The 22016-nt window shown below is 43.1% G+C and overlaps 1 protein-coding gene across 1 annotated transcript in view; it reads right to left on the reverse strand.

Annotated features, from left to right (window-relative positions):
* The window catches only part of Cntnap2 (contactin associated protein 2), a 2202731-nt gene that overhangs the window by 29926 nt on the left and 2150789 nt on the right, over window positions 1-22016 (reverse strand). Inside the window, exon 22 of the mRNA XM_060380093.1 lies at window positions 1634-1873. Coding sequence (XP_060236076.1) covers window positions 1634-1873 — 240 coding nt within the window. The remainder of the gene's footprint in view (window positions 1-1633; window positions 1874-22016) is intronic.

The raw sequence follows: 22016 nt of genomic DNA on the forward strand, positions 1-22016 counted from the left end.
CTGCTGAGTGCCCTTCACAACAGGCATGAAAGGGACTTGCTGTGAGTAGCTCTGGCGCTCGGCACTTGCATCATGTTATAGGAATTCATAAGTGAGGAACAAAGAGGGCTGCGTAGTCTGTCAATCGTCCATCCCGACAATAGAACAACTCTGGATTCTTTAGACGCTTCACAAATCTTCCAGGGGCAATCCTAGGAAGAATCACCACAGTGGTGGCTGCCCTGAAGCTAAATACTGGCAGAGGACTGCAGCATGACTAAAGCAATCAAGTACGTTCGTTGTATGATGAGTTGTTACAAATTGGAGTCTGTGTGGGCTGGGGGGAGGGCGGGTAGGGGATTTGGAGGCTTTTCAGTGGGCATCTCAAACCACAGCCAACTGTCTAACATAATAACCATGAAAAGCATTAACATTGTTACAGCTAAGTCTTTACAAGCTTTCCATGAGTCTGATTGTGCCAAGTTATGATTTTTTTCAATACTTTTTAAAATTTTATGTGTATGAGTGTTTGTTGTAGGTACATCTGTGTACCACATGAATGCAGGACATAGTGCCCCTGAGACCAGAAGAGGGTTTCAGATCCCCTGGAACTGGACTTATAGATGGTTGTCAGCTAGGACTGGGTGCTGGGGACTGACCACCACTCCAATGGAAGAGCAGCAAGTGCTCTTAACCACTGGTTCTCCAGGCCCTGTGCTAAGTGTTTTAAGCTCACCGTCTCATGTGGAATTCTGTGAATTAGGTCTTAGTGTCCCTACTCTGTGAATGTAAAAACTGAGGAATGAGAAGCAATGACAGTGTTGAAATTTGGGCTTCATGTCTGCATTGTCCTGCCTTTGAACATTTACTCTCTTAAGGGTCACAAACAGCCTCAGTTGCTTGGAAACCCACTGAGTACTGGGTTTGCAGGTCGCGGAGAAAGTTACCCACCACCTCTATGCCTCGAAGGTGAAAAGGCCATTTCAGGTTTAGGTTGGTTATCTGAGCTGCCCTCAATCAGCCCACATAGAGCTGGGAGCAGAATTGTAGCTTAACAGGCTTCCACTAGAGACATGGAGTATTTGGCCAGTTCATTTTGCTATCAATACTACTTCTATTTGATCTCAGCAGATTCAAACTGCGTGTCATATCACCTGCAGAAATGGGGCCAAACCCATGGGATTGTCTGTCTAGATGAGATCAGGAGCGTTCGAGATGGTGTGACTGTAGACTGGGCTTCCCAAGCTTAAGTGTAGGTCTTTCAGATTTAAAAATTTGTGGTCCTGATAAGAGGTGAATCTCTGTACTGTTTCGGAGGGAAAGTGAGCAAAAGTGAGGAAGTGATTTGGCCAGGTCATCTATGGCCATGGTGCAGATAGCGGTGAGGACATCTCTTCACCTAAAAGAAGAGTCCTTATCTCTGTACCCTTAACCTTCGACTTCTTTGTTTCTGGTTTTGAACAGAAATAACTTTTTTGCCCTTCACAGCTCCAAGCATTGCCCTGATGAACTCATGGTTCATCATTTTCTTCTGCTGTGTCTTAACCCTCCACCAGCAGTGTCAACGTGGTTCTGTGATTAACCCATTCTACAGCTGAAAAAAGTTACGTTAAAAAGAATGAGACGATCAACCCAAGATTGCTCCTGACTTTACCTGAATCCAAGTGGTCTAGGTGCCAAGGGTCCGTGGCCGAAGACATGGGGGAAAGCGTCAGTGGGGAGGCCCCACAGTTGGATTCCACCAGCTCGCCCTGAATGTGCACGTGGGCTGAGGCGTTAGTCTGTCTCAACGCTGCCTTGAGTGGGGCGATGTGGTTGAACTGGACTCTGGACAGGCAGCCTGTGAAGCCTGGTGTATTGTATTTGTGAATTTCTTGGTCGATTTTCCCCGTTTCTAGAAAGAAAAGAAAGAGAAATTTAGAATCCAAGCCCATTCACTGTGTTCTGTTGGGAGACAGGCCGGTCCTGGAGTGCTTGCATCCTGAGCTCTTTGTTAGATTCCAGCTTTGGCCGTCAGGTTTTTGGAGATGAAATATTCAGAATAGCCTGTGCCTCAAGGCTGTATAGACTTTAACAGAATGTCATGTGCTAGAGAAAATGGGAGGGTGAAAATAAGACTGCACTTGAGAAAACAAAACAACACTTAAACACACTCAGGATTCTCTTGCAGCTATGTGAGTTACCATGGACGCTAACAGTGCACACCAGACAGGACTGGTTTTCTTCTTGTTTTTCCTGATCTCTGACTATTTTAGACATATTACTCAAAGGCCCCTGATTAGCTCACCTATTCTCTTTTATATTTATTTCTCTTTAAGGAGTCTTTATTTTAAAAGAAAAGAAAAAGAATAGAAGAAGGAAGGAAGGAAGAAAAGAGCCTTCCCATAGCTGAGAGTTTTGCATTTCCTTTTTCTGATGAGCAATCTTCTTGGAATTGCAGTGTTGATAGGATCTCTGTTAGTATCTGATGGAGGGTTTGAAAGTCAAGAACTATTCCCAGTTCAGTCACCACATCCAGGTACATTTATGAATCACCACCTTTCCCCAGTTTGTATGGTCAACATCTTCCTGTAAACTCTCAGCTCTAGGGTGAGCCTGGGTTCAGGCAGCTCCAATGCACCCGAGTGTGGTAACTGCACTGTTCTATCAGTCAAGGCAGAGAGTGTCTTTCTGGCTTCCCATCTCAGTTTTTAGAACCGAACAGATGAAATCCCTAAGTGTTCAGGACCTTCTGACCCCACATCTCAAACCAGAAAGAGTGTGATCTGAAAAGCAAACGCTGTATTTGGTAACAGCATCAAAGCACTTAGTATGCCAGCGATGCCGGTTCAGCTCGGGACTTCATGAGCAGGAGCTGCTGGATTGAAAGGAAAAGAACTCCAGGCTGACTGTGCTCGGTTCAGGGAACCTCAGTGATCCGCTGGGGCGAGAGCTGGAGGCCTTGAAGGCCACATGTTTTCATTTCAGTTGAAAAAGCGAAGACTTGAGAGGGCTTTCGGTGGGGATCCACTAGAAAGATAACTCAGAGGCCGTGTGGCAACCGCTCTGGGCAGGTGCTTGCCTGACCACCGCTGTCCTCAGACCCCCAAAAGCCCTGTGGCTACAGATTCTTCGTTACCACACAGCCGAGGTCAGGGTGTGCTGTGGACCGACCTTCCTGATGACACCTCCCCTCTCCCTTAGCCCATGCCAGAGCCGACAGTGCCTACAGAGAACTGGCTTGGGTTCTGTTTCTTCTGTAGATATCTGAGTAGGGTGTGGGAAACTTTGTTTTCAAATTTTAGTCCAGGCTGGTCTGCAACGTACTGTGTCCTCTGGACTTTCTTGCTTCAACCTCCCAAATGTTGGGATTAAAAGAGCGACTTCAGTTCCATTTCCCATGGTCATTGACACAGTTTGTTAAACTTTAGTTTGTTTTTTTTTTTGTTTTGTTTTTTAACCGAAGGGAACAGCATGATTTACTGTGTTCCTTTAGGTCCAAAGTGACAGGGTCAAGCGACTGAAACCTCTGCACTCTGAGTCAAATGAAACCTTTCCTCCTAAAGTGCTTTACCCCCAGTGGTTGTTACAGTTACAGAAAGCTGACTTACATTGCATTTGTTACTTGTTGATCATTGTGATCAACAAGCAATTTGGCAAGAAGCAACCTAAGAGAGGAGAGGGTTATTTTAGCTCATAGTTTGAGGGTTGACAGCCCGCCATGATGGGGAAAGCATGGTGGAAGAAATGAAAGCGTTGGTTATATTCTGTCCTTGGTTAGTGAAGAGATGTAAGACATAAACTTGGGCCGGGCTTAGAAACTTTAAGGCCTTCCTTCAGCTAGGCCCAATTTCAAAACCCTCTCCCACCTGGGGACTCTGTGTACAAACACACCAGTCTATGGAAACCATTTCATATTTAATGGACATAAACCATTTGGGTTGGATAGGATCAATCCCACTTCACAGATGAGCAAACTGAGGCTTATTTCAATTTCAGGTTGATACCTTTGCCAATGAATATATATTTACGTTTCTCATAAAAAAATGTTAGTCTCAACTTCTCTCTGAAAAGGAATGTTTTTTTTTTTTAATTTGTATTTGTGTGTATTATTTAGCAGCTCTAGTCAGAAATGACTAGAAATAGTCATTAGAAATGACATGCTGAGGCTTATTAAAAAAAGTCCCTATGGCTTTGAGAACTGCTTTAAGAACTTCATTAGCACTCAAGCCAACAATGCGATTTTCAAAAATGAGGTGAGCTGATGCTCGAGCTTATGGCTCTGACTTCACTGACAGCTCCAGCAAAGTTCTGAAAATGCTGTCTGAATCAAGTTTCTCTCTCTCTCTCTCTCTCTCTCTCTCTCTCTCTCTCTCTCTGTATAAGTGTGACCTTAGTTTTTCTTTGTCTTTTGTTTTGAGATAGTCTCACTATGTAGCAGGGCTGGCCTTTAACCCATTCCCCCTCTCTCAGCCATGTACTGGGAATACAGCTGTGTCCAACCACACTCACAAGACCCCATTGCTGGGATAATGTTCTTTTGGAATGTATACAATTCACTCTTGTTCATTCAAATACTGATCTCTGTACCCCACTATCTGGTTTCAATCTGGACATTGCATTGTGATACTTATTCTAAGTATCACTTGTCTCAAGTTTGTGTAAAGATGCCACCATTTGTTCTCTATATTGTCAATAAAACAACCAGCCCCCATGCTGTGTAATGGAGAGGATAGGGTGGGAATCCTGGTCCAGAGGGAAAGGAAAGGAAGCAGGTAAGGAGGAGAGAGAATCTGCAGGAGAGGTCTTGGAACCATGTGGAGAGATGGACCAGACCTAAGATATGACTAAAAGCAAGTATAGTGGGTGAACTCTGAATGGTAGAAATCTATGAGGGCTTGGAGGTTTAGGATGGAGTAACTATTGCCCAGCATTGTGCTCTAGGTTAATTAGATAGATCCCAGTCTCGGTGTGGTAATTTGGGTATGTGGCTGGTCTAGGACTAAACGCTGCTTAACTAAAGATGTTATCAATAGTAAATATTAATACCCACAACACCCCATATTTCTCAAGAATATTAGATAGTACAGCATATCTGTTGCTTTAGCATATCTGAGTCTGTTACAATGAAATTATGTTAATCTGTAAAATCTATCATCTGTCTCATACTGGAATCACACATGAAAACACCATTCATGACAAGATGCTGCTTTGTAAACAGAGATGCCTTGGCTAGAGCATTCTTAGGGAAAATATGCTTTACAGACCGAAGATGAGAAATGCAGCCAGTCACTTCTGAAATTAAATTGTCAAAATACAATTAGCCCTTTCATTTCTTCTATTTACAGTGGTGTGAGATATGGAATACGGTCCACTAACAATACCAGCGCAATTCTTCTTGAAACTTGAAAGGGAAGTAAATGCTCTCGACAGTCCTCTAGGGGAGGCAGCAGGTGCATTAGTGTCCATTAGCCTACTTTCTCTGCTCTGTCACTCAGTCACCGAACACCAGTGACAGTCAGGAAGGGCACCAGGACCAGAAAGAGAAGGGGGGCTTGAGTAGGAGACGCGAGGGCAGAAAAGCAGCTCCACAGAGGACAGAATGCACTGGAAGGTTGGGGACACACATGCACACCCGTCCCAGGGACATTTAGATGCTGTTTCCCGGCAGAGATTTCTCCTTTTCCTACGGGGGAGTTTAATTCACGTAGACATTCCTCCTGATTCTGCTTGTTGCACAGTGCTACTACCTTTTAGACCTTCAAGTTCTTACAGGTTTCCTTTTTGTCCTTTGATGGGAGGGATGTGGTTGTATGAAAAGCAACACTTAATTGTTTGCTTTTTTTTCCTTATGGACCAGAACTGAGAGATCTCAGTGTGACCGTAAGGCTGCCTTTTGGTAGCTTCTGTGCTGTCCTGTCTGTGGGAGCTGTTGTAAAGGCTGTCCTTCTTAGGATCTGTGGCATGGAGAGAGATGGCCACCTCCTCATTCACAGCACTAATGGGGTTCACAACTGTCTCGCAGAAGCTGTAGGAACCACTGTCTGTCCTCCTCTCTGTTTGGGGGTCAGATGTGTCTCACTGGTGACATCAGAGCGCTTTTAGGTAACTCACAGACTGAGAGTTAAGACTGACTAACTATGACGTGAGGATGTCAGTCCCTTCTCAGTTCCTGCCAGATTTTCAAAAAGAAAGTCCCAGGGCTGGGCTTCCCTCTTCACACTGCAAATAATTAATATTTTCTTTCTAACAGAGAGGGGACCTCATACCTGGATAGGCCGTGGTACCAAATTTCATTATGTTTCCATAGTAGGTACCATTATCCCAACTGTGAGAGCAAGCAACACTCGTATTCCATCTCATGGTAGCTTACAAAATTTTCCCCTAACAGTTTTCTTTCTTTATAATAGCGACATATTTAAATAAAAATGGTGAACCCATTTGAAGGAAAATATGAACAATTGATAGTCAAGGAGGTCATCAGAAATGGTAACAATATAACTGAAAATAGAATTATTACCTGGGTCCTCACATGACTTGGGGGAACATTGTTGGAGAGGAACTTGCTGCCCTCAATCAGCTTTAGGAGACTGTTTTACTCTTACGGACCCCATTCTCACTTCTCCACCTTTTCTCAGTACCTGTCATTACTCATTACAGCTTAGGCTCTGGTCTTCCCGAAAGAGAGTTTGTAATGGCTTCATCCAAAGTTCTGCTCCATTCTACCCACTAGGCCCAGGCACATTCCTTCCCCTTGGATGGACCAGATGACTGATTTGGACCTCCAAGAGGAAAATCTTCTTATGACCAAGAACTGAATGTCATAGCTCTGTGCCCCCCAAAGGCTCTAAAATAATGTCTTCTGTAATATAATTGCCTAGTGCTAATGGGCATAAGCATAACCAAACATACATTGAATACTCTGAGAGTGTGGCTGTGGGAGATCAAGTACTGGGGAATTTAGGTACCATCCAACACACCAAGATTTGTTGGCTTTATAAGGTGCAGAGAAGGGAGCATGGCTTTGAAAAAGGGAGGCAACAAATCAGTGTAGATTAAAAATTGGCCTTCTCACTGGTGATGGTCTTGTGTTTTACAGAATTCCCTGCGCCGATATCAACACCTGTGGATTATTAGTGTTGTGTGTCAACGGCTGCCTGCATTCCCCGCAGTCTCCAGTGCAGGGCTGTGAGTTTATGGAAGATAGTGGGGTAAGTGGGATGCAGGCCTGAGATCATTGCCCAGGGGAGGGTTTTACATAGGTCCTGTAAAAATCGACTGAAATGAAATTGGAGAAGAAATTGGGGAGGGTGATGCTCACCCAGCCCATTCCAAGAGCTGATGCTAATGTCAGGGCTCGGCATCTTGTCCCCTGAGAGAAGAGCTGCAGACGGGTTCATCAGGCAGGACAGTTTTCCCTCTCCAGCCGCATTTGTCTATAGATGTGTGGACAGGAGCGTGGTTGGGTCAGTGAAAGGAACAGCCAGATTTCCTCCCTCATCTGCTGGAGCCAAAAACATTAATCCAAAAGAACAACAACAACAACAACAAAAAATCAAATAAGCCCCCTCCTTTAGGTCTAATGCAATCACATGATAAGCAGAAGGCGGAGCAGGACAGGGCAGCGCTGGCTGCTAGATGGTGTCAGGCTTCTGCTCTGGCAAGCTACATCCTCTCTGTCTTAGGGCCCTGCTGGCTTTCAAAAAAGCATGACCAGAATTAAATCTGTATACACTGTATACATAACTGATATTCATCATTATGTACTGTGACATATTATTAATCCTGTAAGAAAAACGCTAATGAAATCTCATTGTTATTATTAGAGGCTTTGCTCTCTTACAAAGGGAAGCAGGCCTAAAATATGCAGGTGTGATTTTAAATAGTTCTTGACCTGTAACACGTGCTCTCTGCGTGATGAAGAGGCGGAATGCTGCAAAAACAGAATTTGTGTTTCTCTTCTGCTCTCTGCTGCATGTTAACTTGTGGGTCTTTGTCCAAGGATTAACGGAACAAAATTGAGTGTGTTTGCTTTCTAAAGGCAACAGTAGAAACAAAATACCTTTCTGTCAAAACTGTTAGCCACCTATACTAGTTTGCAAAAATGCTAAGAATGACAGTTTTATTTGTATCCATTTGTCATGGTTCCTGAGCATCAGGGACATTAAATAGTCATTTTTATTTCTAAAATCTAGCCTGAAAAGGCTTATTATGATCAATCTTACAATATAGTCATAATTATTCAGCATCAAAACCATTGCATCTAACTTTGTACACACTCCTAGGCACGAGGCTCACAAATTAGAAAGATGGATCTTCTACATTTTCCTGGTTATTTCAAACTTGTTTCTTCTCCTTCTCCTTCTTCTTCTTCTTTTATAATTTATTCACTTTGTATCCTGGTTGCAACTCTCTCCCTCATCTCCTCCCTGCCCCACCCTCTCTAACTCTTCCTCCCCTATGGCCCTTCCCTAGTCCACTCAGAGGGGGAGTCTTATTCCCCTACTATCTGACCCTAGCCTATCAGGTCTCATCAGGACTACCTGGATCTTCTTCCTCTGTGGGCTGGCTAGATTGTCCCACCAAGGAGAAGTGATCAAGGAGCAGGCAACTGAGTTCATGTTAGAGACTGTCTCTTCTCCCCTACTAGGGGACCCACGTGGAGCTGTCTCCGGGCAGGGGGTCTTGGTCTTCTCAAGCCTGGAAGATACTGGTACCCTGTTCCATAGCAGGCTCCACAGTAAGTAACGCCATCTTTCAGAGACTCGGAGGTACCTACTAGTCAGATCACGGAGCTTCAGCCTATCCCTCTCTGAGACATGTGGGCTTTCTATACCTCTAAGAATCATAGCATCTCTGGACGTCAGAGGGCACCGAGTTAAGCATGGTTAGGATGGGCATCATTCCAGCTGTGGGAAAGTGATGGTGAGGACCTTAGGGCTGAAGGTGGGACAAACCATCTGAAGGAAAAGTCAAGTCCTCAGACCAGCTCTAAGTGGCACTGTGAGGAAGGGGGAGGCTTCTTGACGTCACTCTGTGTCCTGGATTCAGCCCTTTATCTAAATCTCTGCGAAAAATCATGAGACCTTTACATGCTGAGTGTGAGGAATTGAGTGCCCTGGCTCAGATCACTCCTCTGGCGGGGGGAGCAGAGGTGTGCATGGAATGGTGTCCCCTGTTCATGCCGCTCTGTGAAGAAGGAGTTAAAGGAGGGACATTTAAACTTCACCCACCTACTGGCAGAGCTCTCTTTGTGGAGGAGTTCAGCCACTAAGACATACCACCAAGACTGAGGGAGTCAGGGTGCCAGGAGAGCCGTGGATGTCCTGTTCTTCCTGGTTCTGACTGGAATGCTGGGTGGATCTGAAGCCAGCCATTTTGATGACATCATTCCCTCAAGAGTCTAATTGAAACCGTGGGCTCTCAAAAAAGATTTAGAGGTGCGATCAGATTTTTAGATTATTTATTTTCTTTTCCATCACTTAAGGGATTTAAAATTATTTTATTTTTATTATTGATGTGTGTGTACATTTGCCTGTGAGTGTGTGAGTGGATGTGTGTTTGTCAGTGTGAGTGTGTGTGCCTGCACATGTGTATGGATGTCCTCGGAGGCCAGGAGAAGGCACTGGATTTCCTGGAGCTGGAGTTGTGGGTACTGAGAACCAAATGTCCCTCCCCCTGGAAGAGTAGCAAATGCTTTTTACTGCCAAGCTATCTCTCCAGCCTCTATTTTTATTTTTTGAGGTTGGGTCTCTGGTAGTCCAGGCTGGCCTCCAGCTTGCTACAGAGCAAAGGGACCTTGAACCTCTGACCCTTTTGCCTCCGCCTCCTCAGTCCTAGGATTTCATGCATGTGTGTGTCACCATGAGTTTTTTTATAGAGTGGGAGGAATTAAACGCAGGCCTCATCCACGCTAGGCAAGCACACTACCAACCGTGCTACATTCCCCGCTTTCCTTGCATTTAATATTTGACACCTAACTCAGCTGCAGAGGCTGTCATCACCCCAGCTTCCAGACAGTGCAGGGTAACTGAGGGTCTGTCCCCCTGCCAGTTGTTAATGATGCCTTTGGGAGCTTGTCAGAACTGCTCAGAGAAAAAGACAAAGAAGAGCAGGGCTGCGATGAACCAGACAGTGAACCCGCGGCCCTCTCTAATTTACCTAAATGGAGTCTCTTCCAGGGGCGGTTTTGGGTCTGTGGGTTTTCACTTTACTCATGCTCAGAGTCTTCCTTGGAGGCCTTCATTTCCGGCTCCCACAGAACTGACTGACTGCTTATTTCCCCAGTGGGGCCCTTTCTCTGGTCCTGTCATTATCTCCACTCTCCTGGCTGTCTGCGCTCATTGACAGCTCTTCTGTCTCCACTTAGGAAGGTGCAAATTACAGTGGCTGCAGCACCTTGCAGGCAATGCGTTTTTCTCAGCACCGGCCTCACCCCCCCACCCCCCACCCCCCCACCCCCGTGTCCTGCTATGTGCTTTGGTTCCCAACATATCAGAGGGTAGAGTAGTTTAAAGGGCAATTGGATTAGTTTCTCTTCTAAAATATGCTCCTCCGAACTTTAGGTGCCCTGAGAAAGGAATCGACCTGGGGTAGAGGCCCCAGACCTCATAACTGAGATTTAGTTCTTCTGGCATAAACACATTTTCATTTTCTGGTGGAATATCTGGATGTCTGGGATCCTTTCGCAAGCAAATGAGACCCAATGTCTGGGCATGCATACTTTCACAGTATACTTTCCTGCTTGTGCGCTTGCTTTTCAAGGTATATATATCTTTATTTATAGATATGCATGATATATCTGTTACATAGCTAAAGAGGTAATGGTTAGTATAAAGATGAATATGACATACTTTAAAAATTATTCACTTAACCTAGAAATTAAGTTTTACTTTTGCTTTTAAAATAAATTAATATCTTTTTTTTTTGAAGTGCCCTAAAAACATGGTAGGATCTAGGGACTGCACTTCTTTAATGGGCATGCTGGCCTTTCCATATATATTTGATCGTTTCTCTTGACGGCGTAGGGCTTGACTGAGAATATTATTTTCTTATGAAGGCTATTATAAAGTAGGTCTGGAGGAAGTATTTTTTTTTAAAGGGCCTGGTTCAGAAAAATAGCTCTAGGCTTTGGCAAAAATGTTTGCTGTGCAAGCCTGATGACCAGAGTTCTGTTCCAGGACCCCGTGGAGAACTCACTCCTGAGAAATTGTCTTTTGACCATATATGATTCAGTTCCTGCCTCTGCTCTTTGCATCACAAGATCTGGAATTCCTGGTATAAGAAGACCCAGACTTCATTATGATACACCTCCTAAATACTCACAAACCATCTCTGGAGCCACAATGCAGAACCCACTGGACTGCTACTTTTCTTTTGGGACAGCCTACTCCAGTCTTTGAAGTATTTGCTTTGCTAAAAAATCAAACAACAACTGTATCTCTATTGAGTTCTTTCCTTATAGGAGAGAAGAATCAAGAGACGGAGACCTAGTATCCCTCCCAGGAATTTCAGTGATCTTCACACCGTTAAGTAGCCAGCAACACTAACTGACTTACAGGAACTTCCTGTGTTCTTGTGGCTTCTCCTACTTCTAGTCATTTCCTTCTCATTTTACCCAGGAAACATGCCTGGAGTTCAATTTCCTCACCCTCCTATCCCTCTGCTCCTAATTGCTCTGTTGAAAGGCATTCTTGGTCACACCATGGCAATGAACACCCCAAAACTAACATGCTTGCCATAGGGAGGAGGGCAGTTCTATTTGTAGAATGTTAAAGTATGTAGCCTATAACGGGGCATCCACAAGTGCTGCTATGTCCAGCAATCTCCTCAGCGGGTGCTCCTGAAGGAAGGAGAGGCAGGCTGGTTAGCCCCGCTCCTAAGCTCCGTGACTGCCACCATTCAGCCTCCAAGTTCTATCTTGACTGCCCCAAGCTGAGTCATGCGCTTCCTTCCAGCCTCTCTGGAGCAGTCAGGAGTTAACAGGACTCGGTATGGATGTGGTCAGAGGTTTTCTCCTCTGCAGACTGGACACTTCTCAAGGAAGACACCACAGTTTCTTCTAACTGCCACAAACTAGATGTGGTCTGTAGAACCTGGGCCCTGATATTCATGAGAGAACATATATATATATATATATATATATATATATATATATATATACATATACATATACATATATATGCTTGTCTGTGAATTTTCTCCTTGCACATATAGACTTTGGTTTTCATGTGCACATTTACTCATGGCTGCTATGTGTTACAAACACTGCATTGAAATAAGGAGCCTTTACCAATTAATGTTTTCTAGATAAAAAATGGTCTTATGTTTGGTTGGTGCAGTAAAGCGTAAGTGGGTAACCTCCATTCCCTTTGGGTGTCAAGATAAACATTAACACAGGCGTGACAAGATAAAAGCTGTGGCTGCAGCAAAAGCTGATGGGCAGGCTCAGGTTCCAGGCACTCTAAATTGCCATAAGCTGAGGATAGTCCTGGATGAGGATGGGTGAAATCTTAGGGCATGTTGTAGGTGGAACTTCACGTTTCAAGGGAGTTTGCATTTGACTTGGCAAGAGGTGAAACATTGCTCAAAATTGTAAATTGGTGAAAAGTAAAAAAGTTTCCGGCAGGGGAAAAAGCCAAGGGTGCATATAAATCAGAGCCACTGAGTGTTGGCAAATGAGATGTATATATGTTACGTATAGAAAGTAGATCAAACTAGGAGACCATTACAGCCATCTTGAGGGAAGGGAGTCTGACTGAGCCTGATGTCGGGGGATGGACAAAAGCTAGTGACTCAGTGCAGGCTTTAGAAACGAACATATAAAGCCTGGTTTTATTTGTCTAGGGCTTGGGTATTGGTGAGTGTCAGGATAGTACAAGATCAGGAAAAATTAATATAATCAAAGACACTGCTCATTTAATAGACAATAAACATAGGAGCTTTCTCAGGGATTCTTTATTGCCTCCCTATTTACCCTGAGGATCTTGATTAAGCTGGAAGTCAGCCAAGGGGCACCAGCTCTCAGGAGCCAGTCACTGGTAAGATGACCTGATCAGGGCCAGGCATTTCCATGTTTGCTACTTGTTCTGATAATGACATTTTCTGAGGCCATTCCTCTCAGCCAGTTCATGGGCTACAGAAAGGTTGGCAATTTGAAAGGCACACGACATTTTTATAAGGTGCGTTTAACTTCCAGGCCTTCCAGGCTAAAATTTTATGAGAGTGACTGGAAAGGTCAGAGGCTGAAAGACATGGAGAAAGCGCAAACTACAGGAAATCAATGGCATTGTTTTAACTAGGTGGGGGGCAGGGGGGCCACTAAAAGTTATCACGTGTGCTCTCCTTTCAAAAGAAAAATACTAAGAGATCAATGCCAGCATTTCGAGGTTACGCGTGAGGATACCAGAGCTGAGTTCTGTGAGGGAAGCTGCCACAAGGCTTACAGATGTCAGAGCCAAGGCCCCTTTCCCCGAGTCATCAGTTCTGAAACACCTAGGTCTCCAAAGCTGTCGGTGTTCACTGCAGTGACTGTGGTTGAGTGGTGACAATGTGAGTCTAATGCTGGATCCTGTGGCCTTAACTGTGTATTTTAGTACTGTTTTGTTAATGCATGTATGGTTTTGCAGGGAAAAAAATGGATATGGTTTCACATGCGTTAATGTTGATTCCAGAGTCAAGGGGATGCCAAAGAAACTCATCAACTCTGAGCCAGAGTATTTACTGCTCAACCTGCCTATGGGAACTGTGTTCTGGCCCATAACATACTGTATCTTTCAGGCTTAAAGTTCCTGCCTAACTGGAGGCAAATGGAAACACAACGTTCCCAGCAAAATAAGAAACCTGGCTTGGGATTATATTGAACCACAGACATGAAGTGATCTGGGCAAACAGTTAACACTAAGGAGACTTGAAGAAGAAATCAAATGAAGTGGTCCTGTCATGAAATCTCTCAGAGCTGCCAGTGCTGAGAGGGCCTGGTCAAGAGCTGACTGACAGATGAAGACGGCAGGTTTACTTATTTGCACGTCTCTAAACCAGGAACCATCATGGATAACCCTAAGGCTGATGATGACAACATCTGTTAACTTTTGGCCTTTCCACCAGTAGCACACGGCAACTGATGATTTCTGAGTCATCTTTAAGTAGAGCCCTCCTTTGTACAGTCAGGGCTGGGGCTCTGTGTTGTTTGGTCGGTGGTGGCATTCCTGCCTTCCGGTCAGCATGGGGCTTGGGAGCCTGGATCTAGGGCCACTGAAGTGGGTGTAGGAAGCTTCTGATTCTGATCGCAGCCAGGCAAAAATCATGGGTGAAAACAAAATTAAAAAAGAAAAGAAAAGAAAAAAAATTAAATGTGTAAACACGGAGTGTTGGCATACTTCTGCCATTTTTTTTCCAGAGGAATAATTTGTACGCAAAAGCATACCAGTTTAGATGTCCATCTTGACAGTGATCATCAAGTATAGTATAGTATCTGTCAGAATAAAAATGTGGGGCATTTAAATAAGAAGTTTGTACAGATTTACTTTTTGTTTGTTTCCTGATATTTAGGTAACTAAATAGATACCCTGTAATGCAGAGCAAGAGGCAATGGAGAAAAGTAAAGAAAGGACCTTGTGCCAAGGGAGGTGCTGGTAAGGAGCCCAGAGCACTGACTGGCCATGTGTGTTGTAGAAGAAAGCACAGGATAAAAGAAGTTCTCTGTGGCCGTGAATGGAAGAGCAGAAAGGGTACTGAAGTGGTTGACCTCAGGCAAGGAACTTACTATCCCTCCCATCAAGGGCGGGACTAGTTTCTTGCAACACAATGGGGCTCAATCAGATGAGCTTCCTATCCACTCTACCATCGGGAGACACTGAGCCCTCCTCAGGCTTGCCAGATGCTTCTGCCTGTTTTCTGGATCCCTCAGAAGCTCAGGGTGTTCATGAGTAAGAGCAGGCCAGACTTGGATACACAAGCACACTGCACAGTTCAAGGTTCTTTTCAATGGGAAGCAATCTTCCACCTACATTCCCTCCACACAGCGTGTGCCTGTGTTCTGGAGAGGTGCTACACACTGTGTCTTGGCATCAGTGAACAAAGCTGTAGTGACCAGAGAGGGGCACTGCCTCTAAGTGTTCCTTGCCTGTCAAGGTTGTCGAGAACAGTCCTGCAAACCATCTTCCATTTCCAGTTTGCTCCCTCTCACAACAGCATGGTGTTCTTTAAAAAACCCCACCAGACAAGCTCTTCAGACCCCTTTGTGGCACCCGATTGCTCTTGGAGTAAAATGCAAACATCTTCAAGCTCCTTTCCATGCTCTGCCTGGCCCCCACAACCTGCTTGCCTCATGCTTCCCTGTCTTGATCCCCATTTACCCTTCTCCTCCTTGGCTAGCCTGTTTGCTGCTCTCGATCCACATTAATAAGGACAGACAGGCTATCTAATATATCCTAATATCCTTCCCACTGATAGTTATTTTAAACAGTTTTTAGGTTTATTTATTTCAATGTGTATGAATTTTTTTGCCTAGATGTATGAACATATGTGTGTGTACATCTGGAGCCTTGCCGTGGAGCTCGAAAGAAGGCACTGGATGCCCTGGAACTGGATTTACAGATGGTTGTGAGCTGCCGTGTGAGTGCTGGGGACTGAAGTTGGGTTCTCTGCAAGAGCAAGTGCTCTTAATCATTGAGCCATTGCTCCATCCCCTCCTACTGGCAATTTTTAACTGGACCCATGACCTTCTCTCTCAGTCTCTTGGAAAACTCAGTGTTGTCATGACCTAAATTCTGCTTTATGTGCTGGGAGTGAAGACAGTATGTATGGCTTAGTGAAGAGAAAGAATAATGCTGTCTCTTCTCCCCTTTCCCTCTGAATGGCTGGATGCATGAGATGGCAGGAGTAGAGAACCCTTCTTGGGCTATGTGGCAGATAAAGACCACAAACTGGCAATCCTACAGCTAGCCTATTTGGTCTAGAACTTTCCACCTGGATTATTAAATGAGACAGAAATATATTTTATCTTAGATTAGCCTTTGTGTGTTTGGACTGGATATAAGAGAGAACTCTTATATTTATGGTTGTGAGCCTACCCTTTAACAGCTGAGCCATCTCTCCAGCTAGAGAGAACTCTTATATGAAATAATGGAATTCTGTTGAGCACATCAGCATATTTTCTCCTTAGGGGTTTTCCTTCCACTTAATATGTGTTTCCCCAGAAACCATGTGTTTGTGTGTTTTATATCTTTCTGACCTCCTGCTTATGTGTCAGGTCCTCAAAGAGGCCTTTACTGGTCAACTGAACGCACACAGAGCAATCTACCCATATTAATAAGTGTTGTTAGGATCTTTAGTGGTCTAGTACACATAGTAAGTTCCAGGCCAGCCAGCGCTACATAGTGGAACACCATTAAAAAGGAGCAAAACAAAACAAAACAACAAGAAGGCTGGGCAATCTGAGATCAGAGGTGTGATGCCCAGTGTTGATTATCAATTTAATTGAATTAAGAAAGTAACGACTGATTATATATAACTTCATTGCAACAAAACCAAAAGAAAACAAGCACAAAACACTACCAACATTAAAATAAAAGGAACTGACAATCATTGGTCATTAATATCTCTCAACATCAATGGACTCAACTCTAATAAAAAGACACAGACTAACAGAATGGATATGTAAACAGGATTCAACATTCTGTTGCATACAAGAAACACACTTCAGCAACAAAGACAGACTTTACCTCAGTGTAAAGGGTTGGAAAAAGGTTTTTCCAAGCAAATGGATTCAAAAAACAAGCTGGAGTAGCCATATAAATATATAATAAAATAGATTTTCAACCAAAATTAATCAAAAGAGATGGGGAAAGTCACTTCATTATCATCAAAGGAAAAATCCACCAAGAGGAAATCTTAATTCTGAACATCTATGCCCCAAATACAAAGGCATCCACATCTGTAAAAGAAACATGATTAAAACTTAAAGCAAACATCTATTTCCACACATCAATAGTGGGAGACTTCAACACCCCTCTCTCAGCAATGGATAGGTAATTGAGACACAAACTAAATAAGAAATAATAAAACTAACAGAGGCCATGAACCAAATGGACTTAATAGATATCTATAGAACTTTTGACCCAAACACAAAAGAATATACCTTCTTTTCAGTACCTCACCAAATCTTCTCCAAAATTGACCATGTAGTTGGTCACAAAGCATGCCTCAACTGATACAAGAAAATTAAATTAACCCATTGTATTTTATCAGATTACCATGGACTAAAGCTGGATTTCAACAACAACAGAAATAACAAAAAACTTACATACTCATGAAAACTGAACAATTCCCTAATCAATGACCACTGGGTCAGGGATGAAATAAATAAAGAAATTGAAAACTTCCTAAAATTCAATGAAAATGAAGACACAAACTTATGGGAAACAATAAAAGCAGTGCTAAGAGGAAAGTTCATAGCACTAAGTGCCTTTATAAGGAAACTGGAGAGATGTCATTATTAACAATTTAAAAGCACACCTGAAAGCTCTAAAACAAAAAGAAGCAAACATACTCAAGAGGAGTAAACAGCAGGAAATAATCAAACACATGGATGAAATCGATAAATTAGAAACAAAGAGAACATTAGAAAGAATCAACAAAACCAAGAACTGGTTCTTTGAAAAAATCAACATGATAGACAAACCAAACCCTTAGCCAAACTAACTAAAAGGCAGAGAGAAACTATCCAAATCAACAAAATCAGAAATGAAAAGGGGAACATAACAACACATACTAAGGAAATCCAAAAAAATCATTAGGTCTTACTTCAAAAGCCTGTACTCTACAAAACTGAAAAATGTAAACTAAATGGACAACTTTCTAGATATATACCACTTATCAAAGTTAAATCAAGACCAGGTAAACTATTTAAATAGCCCTATAATCCCTAAGAAAATAAAATAATCATTAAAAGTCTCCCAACCAAAATAATAATAATAAAAAAGCCCAAGGCCAGATGGTTTTAGCACAGAATTCTACCAGACTTTCAAAGAAGAGCTAATCCCAATACTCAAACTATTCCATAAAGTAGAAATAGAAGAAATATTGCCAAACTCATTCTATGAGGCCACAGTCACCCTGGTACCTAAACCACACAAAGACTCAACAAAGAGAGAATTTCAGATCAATTTCCCTTATGAATATTAATACAAAAATACTCAATAAAATACTTGCAAAACAAATCCAAGAACACATCAAAAATATCATCTGCCACAATCACAGTAGGCTTCATCCAAGGCATGTGGAGGTGGTTCAATATAAAAAAAAATCATCAACAGAATCTACCATTTAAACAAACTTAAAAAAAAAAGAAACACATCTTATTAGATGCCAAAAAAGCATTTGACATAATCCAGCCACCCTTCATTAAGAAAGTTTTGGCAAGATCAGGAATACAAGGCACATACCTAAACATAATAAAGGCATTATACAGCAAGCCTACTGTCAACATCAAATTAAATGGAAAGAAACTTAAAGCAATTCCACTAAAATCAGGAACAAGGCCCACTCTCTCTGTATCTCTTCAGTGTAATACTTGAAGTCCTAGACAGAGAAATAAGACACCTAAAGAAGATAAAGGGGATACAAATTGGAAAGGAAGAATTAAAAGTATCTCTACTTGCAGATGATATGATAAGATAGCTATGTAACCCCCAAAAATTTATCAGAAATCTCATACAGCTGAGAAGCACCTTCAGCAAAGTGGCTGGATACAGGGTTGACTAAAATAAAATCAGTAGTCCTCCTGTATCCAATGACAAGTGGGCCGTGAAGAAAATAGGGAAACCACACCCTTTACAATAGACACAAATAACATAAAATATCTTGGTCACTCTAATCAAGCAAGTCAAAGACCTGTTTGACAAGAACATCAAGTCTCTGAAGAAAGAAACTGAAGAAGATATTGGAAGATGAGAAGATCTTCCATGCTCATGGATTGGTCAGATTAATTTAGTAAAAATAGTCATCTTACCAAAAGCAATCTACAGATGCAATGCAGTTCCCATCAAAATATCAACACAATTCTTAATATACCGTGAAAGAACCATTCTCAACTTTATATGGAAAAACAAAAAACCCAAAATAGCTAAAACAATCCTATATAATAGGATTCTGGCAGTATCTCCATTCCTGTACCCCAAATACAAAGGCATCCACATTTGTAAAAGAAACATTATTAAAGCTTAAAACATACATCTATGCTGTGGTACATAGCAATAGTAATAAAAACTACATGGCACTGGCACAGAAACAAACTAGTTGATCAATGGAATTGAATTGAAGACCCAGAAATAAACCCACATACCTATGGACACTTGATTTTTGAACGTACAATGGAAAAAGACAGCATCTTCAACAAATGGTGCTGATTTAACTGGATGTCTACATGTAAACAAATGCAAATAGATCCATCTTCATCACCCGCACAAAACTCAAGTCCAAGTGGATTAAGACCTCCACATAAAAGATACACTAAATCTGCTAAAGGAGAAAGTGGGGAAAAGCCTTGAACTCATTGACACAGGAGACAACTTCCTGAGTAGAACACCAACAGCTCAGGCTCTATCAACAATTAATAAATGGGACCTCATGAAACTGAAAAGCTTCTTTGTAAAGCAAAGGACACTGTCCTCAGAACCAAACAGCCGCCTGTAATACAGACTAGGAAAAGATATTCACCAACCCTACATCTGACAAAGGTTAGCCTTTATATATTTATGTAAAATATATAAAGAACTCAAGAAATTAAACACCAACAAACCAAATAATACAATGAAAAAAATGGAACACAGAGCTAAAAAGAGGATTCTCGACAGAGGAATCTCTAATGTCTGAGAAGCACTTGAAGTAACGCTCCACATCCTTAGTCATCAGGGAAATGCAAATGAAAACGACTCTGAGATTCCATCTTACACCTACCAGAACAGCTAAGATCAGATATACAAGTGACAGCACATGCTGGTGAGGATATGGAGAATGGGGCTTCCTGCCTCTACTCACATCCTCCCTACAGTTTGGTTACACAGAGTCTATATAATGTTTTAAAACCCTCCACTAACTTCCTGTTTAACTCTCCAAAAATTTCCGACTACTTGCTATTGCAGGGCCCACAAAATCTCGGAGCAACCATCCGCTGCCTCCACTCTGGCTTTCCATCCACCTTCCTCCACCTCCCTTATCACCTGCAGCTGCGCTGGATTTCTTTTCTTTTCTTTTTAATGTGTAGACCAGGCTGTCCTCGAATTCCAGATCCACCTGCCCCTGCCTCCTTCAGCAAATCCTACCGGCCTGCGCCACCAGAACCGGTGATTGATTATTTATGTTCAAGAACTCAATGGCCCTCATTGGCCTCAGGGTCTTTGCCCCTGCTGTCCCTATTAATAGGACTGTCTGGTCCTTATATCCGGCTGCTTCAAGTCCTCTCCAGGGACCTCAGCCCCTGCCTGGATCTCTCTCTGTCATCCTACTGATTTAATTCTCTTCATAGTCTTTAGCAGCAGTTTAAATCAGTTTATGTATTTATTCACTATTGTTCGCTCTTTTACCTCCCACCAGAGAGTCAACCCAAGAACCTGATGTTTTGCTGCCCCCCCCCCCCACACTATAAAACAGGCTTAGAGCTTTCTCTGTCTGATTTCTCTGACAGGGGAAAATCTGCCTCTTAGGAGTCAAATTTTTGCCAGAGAAGTGAGGGTTGGTATTAACTGAAAAACAAATCTATATATAATCCCTCAATTCTATGAGGAAACTGTTTTCCCCCCTCTGAAGTCCATTATAACTAGGTAACAGGAAAAACAAAACCAAAAAACAAAAAGTGAGGTTTGAAATGATTGAAACAAGCACAGAGCCACAAAGAAAGGCTTAGTCCAACCTCCATGTGCCTGACTTTCTCCATAGGGACCCTGGCTGGAGACTGGCCACCAGCACCCAGCACTAACAAACAGCCTCGCTTCGGGTTTCGCTTACCACTTTCCTCCTCCAGCTCCACAGGGGCTGGTATGTGAGCATCTCTCATTGCTCCCCTGAGTACTATGTCCAAGGAGGGCTATGTTTTATGATGTTGCTTGGTAATGCCAATTTATAGTCATTACAATAACCCATGGAACACGATTTTGATCTTGCTTATTTCATTGATAACCAAAACCCTCAAATAACTGGTGTTAACATACAGGCGATCCTGCTGCCCTCACACACAGTTGGCAATTACTATGTCATCACCCCTCACCTAGGTATATGCGGCTAGATAAAAGGACCACCCAGCTTCCCAGCTCTCTCTCTCTGTTCCCAGCACTCTGTCTTCCCCTTTCTGTCCTCCGTGGCCTGCTTCTCTGCTCCTGTCTGCCTCCCTGTTTACATGTCTACTCATTTACTTCTACCCCTTCTCCAGGCCATTACTCCTCTCTCTTTCCCCAAGTAACCCCCATGCAAACAGATCTGTTGCATGATGTGATTTCTTAGGGGCACACCTTGCCATGGGCCCACGTGGTACCCCCTTGCTGCATTATATTTCATAGCAACTGCTCACTTGAGAAACGAAGTACGACAATTTTACTCATTTCAGGTAGAGCATCTGTTAAGGTAGCAGAGCAGGGAGCCGAGGTAGGAAACACCTTGTAGAAGGGGATTTGGAGAGCTACCCAGGTGTGATCTGGAACTTTCAGTCTTGACTTGTTTGGAATCACCTAGGAGACACGCGTCTGGGTACGGCTGAGGGGCTTTCCAGAGAGCTCTGAAAGAGGAGGGAAGACCCACTCTGAATGTGGGTGGCATCAGCTCACAGGCTGGGGTCACAGACTGGATCAAAACAGAAGGGGGGTGCCAGCACCCCCTGTCCTGGGCGTTCTGGTCTCTGAGAGAGTCCTAGCTGCATGTGCCTGCTGCCACTCACTCTGCCATGAGGGAATTTACCTTCTGAATCATGGGTCAAAATAAATCCTTCCCTTCAACTGCATGCTGTCAGGTGTTCAATCACAGCCGCTAGAAAAGTAACAAACACATCCCCTCTTGGGTGGCCTGGG

This window comes from Meriones unguiculatus, chromosome 3 (genome assembly GCF_030254825.1).
Source record: "Meriones unguiculatus strain TT.TT164.6M chromosome 3, Bangor_MerUng_6.1, whole genome shotgun sequence".
Classification (NCBI taxonomy): Eukaryota; Metazoa; Chordata; class Mammalia; order Rodentia; family Muridae; genus Meriones; species Meriones unguiculatus.